Source organism: Hyaena hyaena, unplaced genomic scaffold (genome assembly GCF_003009895.1).
Source record: "Hyaena hyaena isolate Hyena2069 unplaced genomic scaffold, ASM300989v1 scaffold_161, whole genome shotgun sequence".
Taxonomy (NCBI): domain Eukaryota; kingdom Metazoa; phylum Chordata; class Mammalia; order Carnivora; family Hyaenidae; genus Hyaena; species Hyaena hyaena.
The window spans coordinates 2,074,311-2,089,399 of record NW_024080792.1 but is presented as its reverse complement, the minus strand read 5'-3'; the positions used below and the strand labels follow the sequence as shown (position 1 = coordinate 2,089,399).

Here is a 15,089-nt window from a genome sequence, read left to right as displayed (position 1 = left end):
GGAAGGGTTAGGGATTCTTAAATTAATGCCCCCTAAAACTATAAACAGAACTGGTCTTTTTTTGAATGTTTTATTTATTTCTGAGAGAGCAAGAGAGACAGCATGAGCAGGGGAGGGTATTGAGAGAGGGAGACACAGAATCTGAAACAGGCTCCAGGCTCTGAATTGGCTGTCAGCACAGAGCCTGACGCGGGGCTCAAACCCACAAACCGTGAGATCATAACCTGAGCCAAAGTCGGATGCTTAACTGTCTGAGCCACCCAGGTACCCCAGGTCTTTTTTTTTTTTTTTATGAAATCTGCAACTTCAGCTCATTCAAGATGACTTTAATGTGAGAACATAGGAGATGACACAGTGTATCACAAATGAACTTTGGTGTCAAGTGGAAATGACTTCATGGCTTGGCTTTTGATTTATAAGCTGAGACCTTGAGCAAGTAATTTTTTTCAGGGCCTAAGTTCCAAATATCTGTTAAAAAATAAGAGAACAGTTATATGAAGTATTGATAACACATGTGAAGTACACAGCTAACATGTAGGTACACGTTAAGTAGTGTCCATTAACAGTGATGATCTCTCTTACCAATAAACCCTAACCAATGGACTCAAGTAGTATTATTCAAACTAAGCTGCTTCCTTTGAAAAAAAGAATGGAATTAACTGGAGAGGGAAAAATAGTCTCCTTGGACATTCAAAGTAGGGCACTGGCAACCAGGCAAAGATTACACGAAGGGAGTATTTCTGATTTGAATATTGCTCAAAGTGAAATTTTATTTTTTAAGCAGGCTTTGCCAAAACAACTTGTTACTGTTTTGGTTTTTCTATAAGCTTTATGAATGAAAAACATCTATTCAAAGTCTATTCTTTAAGAGCCCCACTCAGTGAAATCTCAGAAATAATCCTTAGCTGAGGCAGTTCCCTGGTGAAAACTAGGAGCTCTAAGAAATTTCTGGGACAGAAAAAGGGCCTGAAATTCAAACTGACAATACAAAAATACATAAAGGGCTACCAGGAGGTACAAAAGAAAACTTTCCTGACATCAATATGACTCCCCATTAATCAGATTATCAGAAAGAGGAATCAAAAGAGTACAGTTAAAAAGAAGGAGCTTTGTAAAGACATTCAATGGGAACAATAGGAAGGATTTCCCCAACAGTGACATGTTCAAAAAAAGTTTACATGCTTCTATTTGACCTTTCTGCGCTTGTCAATAAGCACTAATAATCTGTTAGTTGCCTCCTGATGGTTCATTTGCTCTCCCAACTGTTTAGGGAATATATAAAAAGAATTCTCTGGGGTGCCTGGATGGCCCAGTAGGTTAAGCATCTGTCTCTTGATTTTGGCTCAGGTCATGATCTCACAGTCCTGGGATTGAGCTCCGTGTCGGGCTCCAGGCTCATGCTGAGTGTGGAGCCTGCTTGAATGAGATTATCTCTCTTCCCCTCTCTCTGCCCCTCCCCAGATCCCTCATGCTCTCTAAACAAATAAATGAAGGAATAAATAAATAAACATTTTTAAAAAGAATTCTTTAGGCAAACCATGAGAGACTCTTGAATGCTGACAAAAACTGAGGACTGATGGATGTGGGGGGGAGGTGGGGAGGGGCATGGAGGAGGACACTTGTGGGGATGAGCACTGAGCGTTATGTGGAAACTAATTTGACAATACACTATTTGTAAAAAATAAATAAATAAATAAATAAATAAATAAATAAATAAATAAAAATTCTTTAATTTGAAACTGTAGTATATATCAAAAGAAATTAAAAAACAATATACGTAAAGTAAGTGAAACTATACTCACATGCATACAAAGATTGTATGCAGCTGTGTTTTTGTTGAACTGTCAATCAACCTCTTTTCCTTCCCCTGTCCTCCACTGGGGACGAGCATCATTTTAGCTAAACTCAGTGTCAGTCCTGTTTCTTCATTCCCTTTGCCTATCCTTACTCAAATGATTCTCCTCAAACTCCCCATTAGACTGTGCAAACCCCAAATCATATACCTGCCAAAGCTTATTATCTTTATGGTCGTGGCATTATTGTTTGGCTATCATCACGAACATGACTTCCACTGTCTTTATCAACACAAATTTATTATTCTAGGAAGGTCTGGACCAGAGAGATAGAAGTTTATTATTCATTCTCAATATTTTTTGAAGCTCTCGCCTCAAAACACCCATCTTGCTGTGTCCACCAATCCCAAACCATTATATCATAGTCATTACCTAATTCTAATCAAGCCCTTCTAGTGAAAGACCCATCTTAAACCAGAATCTAAAGACTTCATAAACAGTCCAACATTATCCTTCCTACTCCAAGATCATTGTCAAGGAAGAAAGCTCTCTTACCATGATAAGCAACACATTCGGTTTGCTTTAGCAGCAGGTTATTTGGGTGGGATTTGTAGGGAGCCAGCATTCAGCAATTGCAAACCTTCTTGGATGGATGTCTTGCTTCTTAGTTTGATGATTATACTATATAAGAAGGGTGTGTGTGTGTGTGTGTGTGTGTGTGTGTAATTTGATCCATACTCAGAAAGGTTTTTACATCTACTGTTAATGTGGCTGCTACCTTTTACTGTTTCCTCTGTCATTACATTTGTACCTTACCTTATTGGGCTTCCTTTAAGCTTTCTTCTAAATGCTGGGCTCTCCAGGCACTTTCCTTTTGTTCTGGTGTGCAGTGAAAGGTCTCAGGCATTCCATGCATCTCAAAGACTACAACTGAGACCCTGTGGCCACTAGGCAACAATTCACTGAAGATTATCATAATCCTCCAAAGGACCCTTCTCCTTATTTACATACCTCTCCCTGGTCACACTAACTACCCGGCTCTGGGGTGTACACCTATTTGGAGCCAACCTGGCCAGCCTAGTAAGATTAGCGTTGGCTCCACGTGAATTGTTATATCTCTACAGACACGCTGACCTAGACAGCTTCTCTGCGGTCAAAGAAGACTGTTTTTCATGAAGAACAAAGTTTCAAAGCATTCATTGAATGGCTACTTTTTAATCTAAGGAATCTCAAACTGATGTTATTTTATTATAGATTCCTGTTCTATACTGTTAAAGTCCCCTCATCCTCAGGCCCACCAATTCCCAATAAGTTGCTGGGTTTACAGATGTATTTAATGTTTGCAGTAGCAAAGGCCAACACAGAAATGCCTTTAAGCATTTTATGATCATTTCAATGTGAGGATTGTAAATTATAAGATCATCACGGATCATTAAAGCTGTGCTACTGTTTTCTTTTTGGAAACCCAGCAATGAAACATTTAAAACAAAAGAACAATGTGAAGATACAGCAGAAACAAAGATTGGTATCATTGGTGGGCTAACTTTTCAGAATGGTAAAAGATACTCATTTTTTAAAATGAGACAATAAATGAAAGAATTAATGGCAACTTTCACAGTGGGTATTCTTCCAGTCCTTGGTCTCCTGCCTTTTTAAAGACTTTTCTTTTTATCCTTTATTTTTCTACTTTATTTATTTATTTATTTTAATTTTTTAACGTTTATTTATCATTGAGAGACAGAGAGAGATGGAACATGATCATGGGATGGGCAGAGAGAAGGAGAGACACAGAATCTGAAGCAGGCTCTGGGCTCTGAGCTATCAGCACAGAGCCCAACACAGGGCTCGAACTCACAAACCATGAGATCATGACCTGAGCCAAAGTGGGACGCTCAACGGACTGAGCCACCCAGGTGCCCCTCTACTTTTTTTAATTTTTTTTTTTTCTGAGAGAGAGAGAGACATACACACAGCATGAGCAGGGGAGGGTAAGAGAGAGAGGGAGACACAGAATCTGAACCAGGCTCCAGGCTTTGAGCTAGCTGCCAGCACAGAGGCCAAGGCAGAGCTTCAACACACGAACCATGAGATCATGACCTGAGCCGAAGTCGGTGCTTAACCGACTGAGCCACCCAGGTGCACCTCTACTTTTTTTTTTTTTAATGTTTTATTTATTTCTAGGAGAGAGAGAGAGAGACACAGCGTGAGCAGGGGAGGGTCAGAGAGAGGGAGTCACAGACTGAAACAGGCTCCAGGCTCTGAGCTGGCAGTCAGCACAGAGCCCGACGCGGGGCTCGAACCCACGAACCGCGAGATCATGACCTAAGCGAAAGTCGGACGCTTAACCAACTAAGCCACCCAGGCGCCCCATCTCTACTTTTTTTATAGGTTAGTGTTTCATACATTGTGAAGTGGTGTAACTAAGGAGAGGCCATCACAAAAATATTAAAAAATAGCATAGAATAACAAGTGATAGTTGCATATTCTGCTATGGATTTATAACTATTGATTTATATTTTGCATCACTTCTCCTAAAATAGATGAGAAACAGATTCATAAAAGGACCCAGAACACTGAGATTTTTAGTAATCTAACCCACTCAGCAGAACACTACATTGACAACAATGGGGAAACACAAGCTTTTTATGATATTTTCCCTCATTTAAAAAATTAGCATGTTTCAAATGCATGTGTACTATACACGCATACATGTTATACATGTCCTATTAGACTAATATAATATATAAGATATGTATGGTACACAAAACAGTAATCTTGTTAAGTGCTGCGATTAAAAATACAGACACCGAAGATCTAATTTTTTTGTTTAATCCAAAAGATTTTCCTTCATTCCCTGGGATGAACTAGACTGAACTATAGAATTAGACCTTTCAAGGTTTTCCTTGTCATCTTTAAGAAAAAAAACAGAGTAAATATGTGGTGCCTGGGTGGCTCAGTCATTATGTGACCAACTTGATTTTGGCTCAGATCATGATCTCACTGTTCATGAGTTAGAGCCCTTTATCGGGCTCTGTGCTGACAGTGCTGAGCCTGCTTGGGATTCTCTTGTGTCCCTCTCTCTCTCTAAAAAATAAATAAACATTTTTAAAAGAAAAATTAGAATAAATAGACTTGAGCCCTTGAAGTTTACTTGAGTATTAGAAAACGATTCAAGTTTAGTATAGTAAATCTGTGTATGCATGTTTAAATGGCTATATTTATGCTATATGATGATGCTATCGTCCCTTGCTGGAGTGGCAGCTATGGAGAATGAGTGTATTTTTTTTTAGTATCTGATAAATTTGGCCTAGGCTTGGGTTTGTATAGTAAAATAATAACTCAAAGAAATGTATTTGTTGGTATGTATAACAGCTTCCCCTCCCTCTTAGCCACAGGAGGTACATTCCAAGACCCCCAGCGGATGCCTGAAACCAATAGTATTGAGTATATATACCATATATACTATGTTTTTTCCTATGCATACTTCCCTATGATAAAGTTTATCAATTAGGCCCCATAGGAGATTAACAACAATAATAAAATTGAACAATTGTAACATTATACTGTAATAAAAGTTATGTGAATGTGGTTTCTCTCCCTCGAAATATCTTACTGTATCATACTCCCTCTTCTGCTGATGATGTGAGAGGATAAAATGTCTGTGTGACGTGAGGAGAGTGACATAATGTTAGGCTACGACTGACCTTCTGGTGATATGTCAGAAGAGAGAGCATCTGCTCCTGGACCACGGAAAGCGAAACTGCAGATAAGGGAAACTACAGTACAACTAGCTGATCACAAGTAGTTATTATTAATAATAATCATAAATAGGCTTTACACAGATATGATAGGTTTGTTATTAATATGTTTTTTAAGTTTATTTATTTATTTATTTTGAGAGAAAAAGAGATAGCACAAATTGAGCCCGATGAGGAGCTCAATCTCACAAACCGTGAGATTATGACCTGAGGTGAAATCAAGAGTCAGCCACTTAACCAACTGAGCCACCCAGGAGCCCTGTGAAATGTATGATAGATTATTGTCATATCAATTAGATCATATACTTCTTGAAGAGTACATCTCAGAACCCTCTATTTTCCCAGTGTGTTTAGCATTTGGATATGGTAAGTGCTCATGAAAATGTTTACAGTGTTTAAAAAGAATAACAGTCTCGGTATGGAGACACTCTCCCCCGTGACAGCAAACCAAAACTTAATTACAGAAATGTGACCTTCAGTCACTCAATCTGGAATTTCCTGATGAGCACTAAATATGTGTGAAAGACCCCCCACCCTCCCAAAGGAAGGTGACCTTGCCTAAAACAATTTTCTTTTCTTTTACTCACAACTTCCCATGTCCCTCCATGTTTCTGCCTACAAACGTCTTCCACTTCACACAGCTCCTTGGAGATCATTTCTGTTTGTTAAATGGGATGCTGCCCAATTCATGAACCTCTGACTGAAGGCGAATAGGTCTTCAAATTTACCAGTTGCGCTTTGTTTTTTAACACATTATTATTTGTCTTTATTGTACTTGCTCTGTCACCTGAGCAACTAACCCCGTCTCTGATTTTGCAACTGGTTTGTTGAGCCTGCTACCTGAGGCTCCTGTCCCTGGCATGACATTTTCCATCCACTGACTCTGACAGTTGCCAAAGAAGTCTGCAACTAAGCCACATACTAAGAAAGCCAAAAATACATACATAAGTCATTACTTTCACCTGATACAAGTGCTGTTACTTTAACCATTTTTCTTTTCATCATACTTTTATTTTCTTACCTAAATCACAAATCATTTAGGAACTATAGACTGTAACATAAGGGGAGAGTGGGGAGGAGATTGCTTTAAGAAATGGAGGAACAGCGTCAGAATATTTATTCTCCAGAAGAAGAAAAAAAAATCTCCAGAAAGCCTTCCAGCCAAGGAAAAGCCCATCGCCTTACAGATTAGAACAGTTAATCTAGTTTCTTCTAGACATGATGGTGGGGACTTGGAGGGTAACAAATCAGTGTATTTTACCTATGATAAGGTTCTTTTCAATTCTAAGCTTGAATCATAATTGGGTTTTTAAAAAGTGCAGCCCCCAAGACACCAAAATTTTAGATTCTCCCACCCTCTCTATCTCAAAAGCAAAAAAAAAAAAAAAACACCAAAATCCTCACCCTCTGTTTCACTCCCCATTTCTGGGATGACCTAGTTCTGCAAGGAGAAAAGGCAGCACCGGGGTGTGCCAGCCTGAGCCGAGGTACTATTCTTGATGTGAGACTCCGCGGCAGCCCTAGCAATGACCAGCGCTCCTGGCCTCAAATCATTTCCTAATTCTGAGGGGCTTTGACTCGGCCTTTGGGCCCCAGTAAGCCAACCTAGGAAAGCAGACTGGTCAGGGAGAGAGCTTGAAACAGTGGACCACCTGCCGTGGCAACATTTCAGATGCCGGGGTCCGCAGGCATGGAGTCTCGTGTTGACTCTTTGTGACTGGGACACAGCTGGCTTTGAACGAGAACATTAAATACAGAGCACGGCAGTTTGGTCTCAGGCCCGGCCTCTGGTCTGTGGCACCAGGCCATTGGCGTCTGCCAGCCAGGCCCTTGCCCTAGTTTCCGCGACACCGGGAGTGCCCATCCGCTCGCAGTCACACCTGTTAGGTGTTTCTCCACTCCCGCCTCCGCCCAGCACCTCTGGGGACCAGAGTGCAGGGCTGGCGGAAGGGGGCGGAGAGGCAGGGCCCGGCCTTCTCCCCCAGCGGACCCCCGCGGGATCCACTCGGAGGGTGGGGCGGGGACGGGGCCCTGCGCGGCGGGCGGAGAGGGGGCATGGGGAGGGCCGGGGGAAGGGGCGTCACTGTTGGCTTTACGCTTCAGGAGCCGCGGGGCAGAGCCGCGGCGGAGATGGGGCTTGCAGCTGCCTCCGCATCGCTCCCCGCAGCCCCGGCGCCACCGCCCCTCGCCGGGCCGCGGCGCGCGTTAGGCCGCGCAGAGTGAGCGCGGGCGCGGGCCGGCTGCTCGGCGCCCGGGACTGGAGGGCAGGGCGCGGTGGGGCCGCGGCGGGGGTACTCCGGCAGCCGGGCGGCCCGCGCGTCCCCCGGAGCACACCAGCTCCGGCCCGGCGGGGACGGAGCCCCCTGCGCGCGCCCCGGGGGCTGGCAGCGGCCGGGAGGCGGCGCGGGGCTGGGCTGCTCCGCCCCGCAGCTTCGCGCACCTTGCGGCGGCGGCGGCGGCGGCGGCGGCGCGGGCTCGGGCGTCCCCACCGCCCTGAGCCCATGGCGGGCAGCGACGCGGACCGCGAGGGCCGGGCGCGCAGGAGCGGCGCGGCGCGGCGTCCCGGGGCCCCCGGCGGGCGGGGAGGCGAGGCGGCCGCCGGCAACCCGGAGCCGCTGTCCACTGCTGAAGCGCCGGCGGACGGCGCTGCGCTGCCCGCCTGGATTCGCCTCTATTTCTACGGGATGCACGGGATCACCCTGGACGTGCTCGTGTCCTCGGTTCGGCGCTTCGCCAGCAGCCCGGACCTCCGGATGGTGGGCTTCTCCTCGCCCTACCGCTGCCTGCTGCACTCGCTCACCCACTTAGCCCTGGAGAAGGTCTACCTGCAGCAGCGGCGCTGCCCCAGCGCCTTCCTCTTCAATTTTCTCGTCTACCCGTCGGCCCACGTGGCGCTGCAGACGCTCGCGGGCCAGGCTCCGCTGCTCGTCCTGCGCAGCGGCCCGGGGGGCGCGGCGGCGCCGGGCACACTGGACCTAGCGCTGCAGTATGTGCTGGCGCTCTACCACTGCCATGTGTTCCTGAAGCGCTTCCTGCGCTTGCGGTACCGGCGGCAGCCAGAGCCGCAGCCGCAGCAGCCGTGGCCCCGCGCGCCCCCCGCCCCTCAGGGAGCCCGGGCCCCCGCGGTTGCAGGCGGCCGGAGGCGACCACCCCGAGACACTCAGGGCGCTGGAGGAGCCTCCGGTCAGGGGCTGCCGGACCTGCTCCGCTTTCTTTTCTTCGGAATGCACGGCTTTTTGGATGAGATCTTCTTCACTTTCTTCTTTAACTTACTGGAGCCGGGAGCCGGGGCTACCAGCGGCCACACGTCCCTCTGGTCCTTCTTTATATATGGCAGCTGCAGTTTCGTGGTGGAAAAGCTCTACTTCCACCTGCACCGCCGTCGTGGCTGGAGCACTTGGAAGCGGGTGCCCATCTACGTGATCTTCATCTACGTATGGGAGTTGTCCTGGGGTCTGGGACTGCGCACGTGCGGCGCCTGCTCCTGGGACTATTCTCACTACCCGCTCAATTTCATGGGCCTCATCACCCTGATGTATTTACCTGGTTGGATATTCCTTAGTGTGTACCAGGACCTACTTTCCAACGTGTTGTGGCGGGTGCAGTACATACCAACTAAATAAGACCAAAAAAAAAAAAGTCACTGGATTCCCACGAACCAATTGGATTTATTTTTACACGTTTAAAACAGAGTGGGTTTTTTTAGCCTTTTAATTTTTATACGTTTTACTAAACTCTTCCAATATGTTTTATTGGACCTTTTAGTTTTTATGACACTTTGGAACCTATGCATAATACAATATTTTGAAATGTTACTCAAAGCATAAAGTATTTGTCAATATTTAAAACCCCGTATGAGCCCCTATAGCAAAACCATTATACCTTAACGTCAGAAGCTGTAGTATATTCACTTTTTTGGGCATGGGTGGGTGATAACTACTAGTATTTTTTTTTTAAGTGAGGAGGTTATTCAGATCAGAAATGAGTGATCTTACAAGATTTGGCAAAATCTTCTGATTTAATGACTTGTTTACTTTCTTAATCCAAGTTCACTTTAATTCCTTGCCATATTTAACCAATCACTGCTGAAATTCAGTATCTTGTATGCCTAAAACTACAGTTAATGGCTCTTGAAGTGCCTCCCTCTAGTACACAAGTGGAAAGAAACTGACAAATGTGAAAACACATCCTATGGATACATTTTTAAACTCAGACAGGTGACACTGTGTTAAGATATTTGATCTCCATCCTGGAAATGATTGTTTTCCAACGTGGATTCGCCTTAAATGCCAAGTGTGTTGACACTGATCAGATCCTGTGTGTTATCTATGGCTGTAAATTTTGTTGTAAAACGTTTACCTTGTATGCCCAAAGGCCAAGCAAAGTTATACCACCAATAGTGTTCTAACCCTATGGACTCTTTCTACATGGAACTTCAGGAAGAGAAATTGTTCCTTGGAATAAAATGAACCTGAATGTTCATTATACTCACCTTTGGCTTAATTGTTTATCATGAAAACAGATATATGTTTTCAGCGTATTTCTGCAATGGCTCACTTATAAACATCTTTCTTTTTGCTTCTGGGCCCACAGAGTTTTGGGGCCAAACCTTGATGTGGTAATGTGCATTATAAATCAGTGATAGCTTTTTGGTGACTCATTATTAATGTCTGGAAACTCCAAAGTTAAATGAGATGATAAAAGCCATTTTATCTAATCATGCCTAATCAATTAATAATGTACTTTAAGGTTGTTTGTTGTTTTTATTATAGTTAGAAATGACAAGTAGAATTGAGCATGGCTCAGCAAAGGATGACTAATACCTTCTCAGTTTTCATTACAAAGATAATTAGGAAAACTTACAGTATGTACAAATGAATGGTTTCCACTTCAAGCTGTTAGCTCGTCTGTACGACGAAAGGGGCTTATTTCTGTTTTCAGAAAATGTTCACTATGGCAGTAAAAATGAATATGTATTTAGATGATTGTCAGGAAAAATTTTGAGAATGTTATTTTAATCCACTCTCTGAGGTTGCAAGCTAACTTATAAGTAATGCAATATAATCATCCCCACCTGTGAAATGGATCGTGTCACACTGATTATTTTAGCTGGCCAAAGTTGAAGAGCAGCTATTAAAAGTAAGCGAGGGGCGCCTGGGTGGCTCAGTCGGTTGAGCGTCCGGCTTTGGCTCAGGTCATGATCTTGCGGTTTGTAGGTTCGAGGTCCGCATTGGGCTCTGTGCTGACAGCTCAGAGCCTGGAGCCTGCTTCAGATTCTGTGTCTCCCTCTCTCTCTGCCCCTTCTTTGCTTGCACTCTGTCTCTCTCTCTCTCAAAAATAAACTTTTTTTTAAAAAAAGTAAGCTAAATGTTAGCAGAAAGTAAAAACATCACTTTATGACACTGGTCATAGATAAAGGATTTCTGAAAACCTTGGCAAGGACAAAGTGTAAGTATGAACACTAAAGTTAGGTGCTGGACAAAATATTTGTAATACAAATGTGACACATGCACCGGAATCTGGGTCAAGTGTGGCACCACTCCACACCACACATTCCTGTGAATGCTTAACCAAATCCTTGGTTTCTAGAATACTTGTAAAGTGTAAAGGTTGCACTCAGGTCCTTCACCTGCTACTCCTCAGCCCTGCTTTCCTGCTTACCAGCATTCTTGGGGTAAGAAATCTGTCAAAAAGGGGGAGAACCTGTTATTTTTTGTTTGTTTGTTTGTCTTGTTTTTTTTTAATGTTTGTTTATTTTTGAGAGAGAAAGCATGAACAGGGGAGTGGCAGAGAGAGAGGGAGAGACACAATCTGAGGCAGGCTCTAGGCTCTGAGCTGTCTGCACAGAGCCCCACACAGGGCTTGAACCCACAAATAGCGAGATCATGACCCGAGCTGAAGTTGGACGGTTAACTGACTGAATCACCCAAGTGACCCTGTTTGTCTTGTTTCTAAAGCTAATCCTATTTTAAAGAAAAGGTCAAGGTCTCTACCCATTCAATTCATTCAAGAAATAGTTCCTGTGCACCCACTATTTGCAAAGCATTTGCCTGAATTCTGCAGATACAGCAATGGCCCAACACAGGCAAAATTCTCTGTCCTTATGAAGCTCCAGCTTAGTTGTAGTACTGTTGTAGTACTAGGCGGTGAGAGGTGGAGGCTAGAAGGGCTCTCATCAGGTCTGTCCCTGGAATATCAATCCATAAGCCCTAAAACAAAAGCCCATGAACAGCCCCTCAGCTAGTTCTACAGAGACTTCATTCATATGTATTCAGGAAGTGATTATTCTGTCTATTGACTTGTAGGGCTTCTCATTACATATTTACTCAATTTCTTAATTGACATTTTGCTATAACCTTAAAGAAGAAACAGGGAAAGAACCATCAGATCAATCAATTCAATTAACTTATTAGAAGTTAATTATGAAGTGACAAGTCAATATAGTCATATTTAAGTAACACCACCTGCCAAGAAATGTTGCCCTATTATATATGTAAAATCTGAAGTAAATATATGTATATATCCATGTTTATATCTTAAATGAATATAGATCATATATACATCTTAAGTAGATACATATCATCTTAAGTAAGTATATATAGTTTTAAGTAAGATGTATATATCTTAAGTAAGATATATTTAATCTTAAGTAAATGTATATCCATATGTAAGTAATACATACATATAAAATATATATATATATCTTAACTATAGGTACATATACATGTATACATATACATACAGACACACACACACACATATACTTAAACCTCTAGCAAACCTCCTCTTACACATGAAGACTCTGAAACTTCAACCTGCAGAGGTTAAGTAACTGCCCAAGTCGGACAACTATTCAATATTCAGACTTAAGTCCAAATACACCGCACTCCAGTGTCTGTTCGTAACACCAACACTGTCATGCCTCTGCCTACTAACCACAGTGATTTGGGATCTTCTGTGGATTTTACCTTACAATTTGCATTGTTCTTTCCTTCCACTATCACAGATGCAAGGGAAGATGTAGAAAAGCCAGGCACTAGAAACAAATATGCTCTTTCATGTTGCCTGGAAAATAACAATAGAGCTAATACCAAGCTGCATAACTGAAAATCACACTAGTTCTAATCCTCATATGATAGTCTTTATATTTAAGCTGCGCTCTGAAGTGGGTTCTTTATTTGAAATCAGATAATCTTGTTAGAAGAATACTACACCAAAAGACATAATACCTTATATCACAAGCTAGGAAAAATATATACAATTATTGCTACATATTGAACATAGCATTCTGAATGAGCATCACTGAAACAGCTAAGCAGCCCAACAATTAAAATTCCATTTTTTGCAGAGACATTTATTCTGAGTTCAGTTAAACACCTAAGCTAGCAACCATTATGTCCTTAACAGAAAACATGGGAAAAAGTGACAAGTATGGTTTTTGCCCCATGTTTAACTTCTACAACACTGAAGTTTTCTCCTAAAAATGCTTCAAATTTTAAATTAATTCTATCTAGGTACTGAATCTGAAGAGAAATAGAATGTTTTGCATTTTTCATGTTAACAATGAACATAGAAGTTTCTAGTTTCTGTAAAGACTCCAATAATATTGATAATCCATGTCAATATTTCAGACGTTTCAATGATTCAGTGTAGTTAACTTTGAATATTATCAATATTTGACATTTCATGTTTCAACTCAGCAAAACACAGCTCAGAAGCGTATGACCTCTCCTTTGTTGCTTAACAAACATTTCTAGTTGGCTAATTCTATCCTTTTGAAAAAATAATTTTTCTGTACTATTTTGAAATAGACTCTGTTGACGTAATGGACCTGGTTCTGTTTAAGTGGGAGGGTGAAGAATTTCGGTAGACTGTTTTGGTTCTTTTTCCACTTCCTAAATACATTTAAAAATCAATATACTTGGAAAGGAAGTTATGCTGCAGACTTGGAATGATAAATCATTGTATCGTAACATCTGAAAGCATTTTAATAAAATCAAGTTTTGTTTATATTAAAAGGCACTAAAAACACTTTACCTTTCAAATTAATTTTAAATATACGATCTCCAGTATACTTCCCAACACTGCTTAATGGAACTAAGCTCCTTTACTGAGGGAAAGTAAGAAGAAATGCTCTTCTCCACCCCCCATCAAACACATGCTTCTGTATATGCTGCAGGAAACGATGGCAGTCAGAGATGTTTTGTTGTGTTGCCAGGTTCCCTCCCCTCCCCCCCATTCTTAGACTTTGTACAGAGGAACCAACAAAAACAGCAATTGTGTGGACCTCTATTCACTAGAATTGGCCTCATTCTGATTTTTAACATTGAAGCAGTAAGCCATCACATAGGCAGTGGCTTACCAGACATGAGCAACCCAAATGATAAATTAACCTGGGATGAGTATAGAGAAATTTTTCCCTAGAGAGTTTTTCTCTTAATAGAAAGAGAATATAAATATCAAGACTTTTCCCCCTTAATTTTTAAATTTTCTCTGTAGAAATGGTCAATTCTTAGACAACCATTAGAGAGAGATAAAGAAAGAGAGGGTGAGAGTGAGGGAATGATCTTTTACTTACAGAAAGATTTTATTTTCATCTTTTAACAATTCCACTAGAATCAAAACATCACATGGGCCAACCTTCCCATTTGGAAAAAGTATATCTTTATCATGATTAAGGAGAGTCAAGGGTTGAAAGAAACCATAAAGGTTAATAACATCCAGCCTTCCATCCAAGGCAGGAATTTATGACAACATCTCTGACAGATGGTTTCTCAACTCAGTTTGGACTATTCAAGGCAGTATTAATTATGGTTTTCATGCAAAGACCAAATAAGGGGAAAGCTGTCAACAGCTGAGTGGATAAACCCCACCATCTCTCAGTGAAGGAACAAGGCTTTACAAAGCTTTCAGGAGCTAATATATATCATTCATTCTGCTCATATATTGCAATGAAACTTTTTATAAGATACTGTTTTCTCATCATTAAAAAAAATCAATGTTTCATTCTTTTATCATGATACATATGGTCTTACATCTTTTCTAATGATGCTTCATTCACAGAGTCTAAGCAGAAGGGTTTTGATAACTTTGACAGCAATCGACATTACTTCAGAAAAAGAAGAAAAAATAAACATTGCCTGCAGGTAGAGGAGTAAAAGGTTAAATAGTAGGGACCCTGCTTGGTTCACTGGAGTCTCAATCTGGTTGGACCCAGAAAAGTCTTGTCTTTGGTTATTGCTCAGGATGTCAACTGAGGGAGTTTCCTGGCAGCTTCCTCTGGCTGACCTAAACAGCTCCACTAAGAAAGGAATTGAGAGGTGCCTGGGTGGCTCAGTCAGTTAAGTATCTGACTTCGGCTCACCTCATGGTCTCACGGCTCATGAGTTCGAGTCTCGTGTCAGGCTCTATGCTGACAGTTCAGAGCCTGGAGCCTACTTTGGATTCTTTGTCTCCCTCTCTGCCCCTCACTGACTTGTTCTCTCTCTCCCTCTCTCTCTCTCCCTGTCAAAAATAAATAAACATTAAAAAATAAATA

The 15,089-nt window shown here is 42.2% G+C and overlaps 1 protein-coding gene across 1 annotated transcript; it reads left to right on the top strand.

Moving 5' to 3' along the window:
- The first annotated feature begins 8,052 nt into the window (after positions 1-8,052).
- TMEM229A (transmembrane protein 229A) lies at positions 8,053-9,190 on the top strand. The gene has a single exon (XM_039239691.1). It carries the CDS (start codon positions 8,053-8,055, stop codon positions 9,172-9,174), a length of 1,122 nt encoding a protein of 373 aa, XP_039095622.1. The 3' UTR covers positions 9,175-9,190.
- Positions 9,191-15,089: the final 5,899 nt, after the last annotated feature.

Excerpts from the sequence above, each read along its gene's own strand:
- TMEM229A (XM_039239691.1), top strand. The coding sequence starts at position 8,053 with ATGGCGGGCAGCGACGCGGACCGCGAGGGCCGGGCGCGCAGGAGCGGC.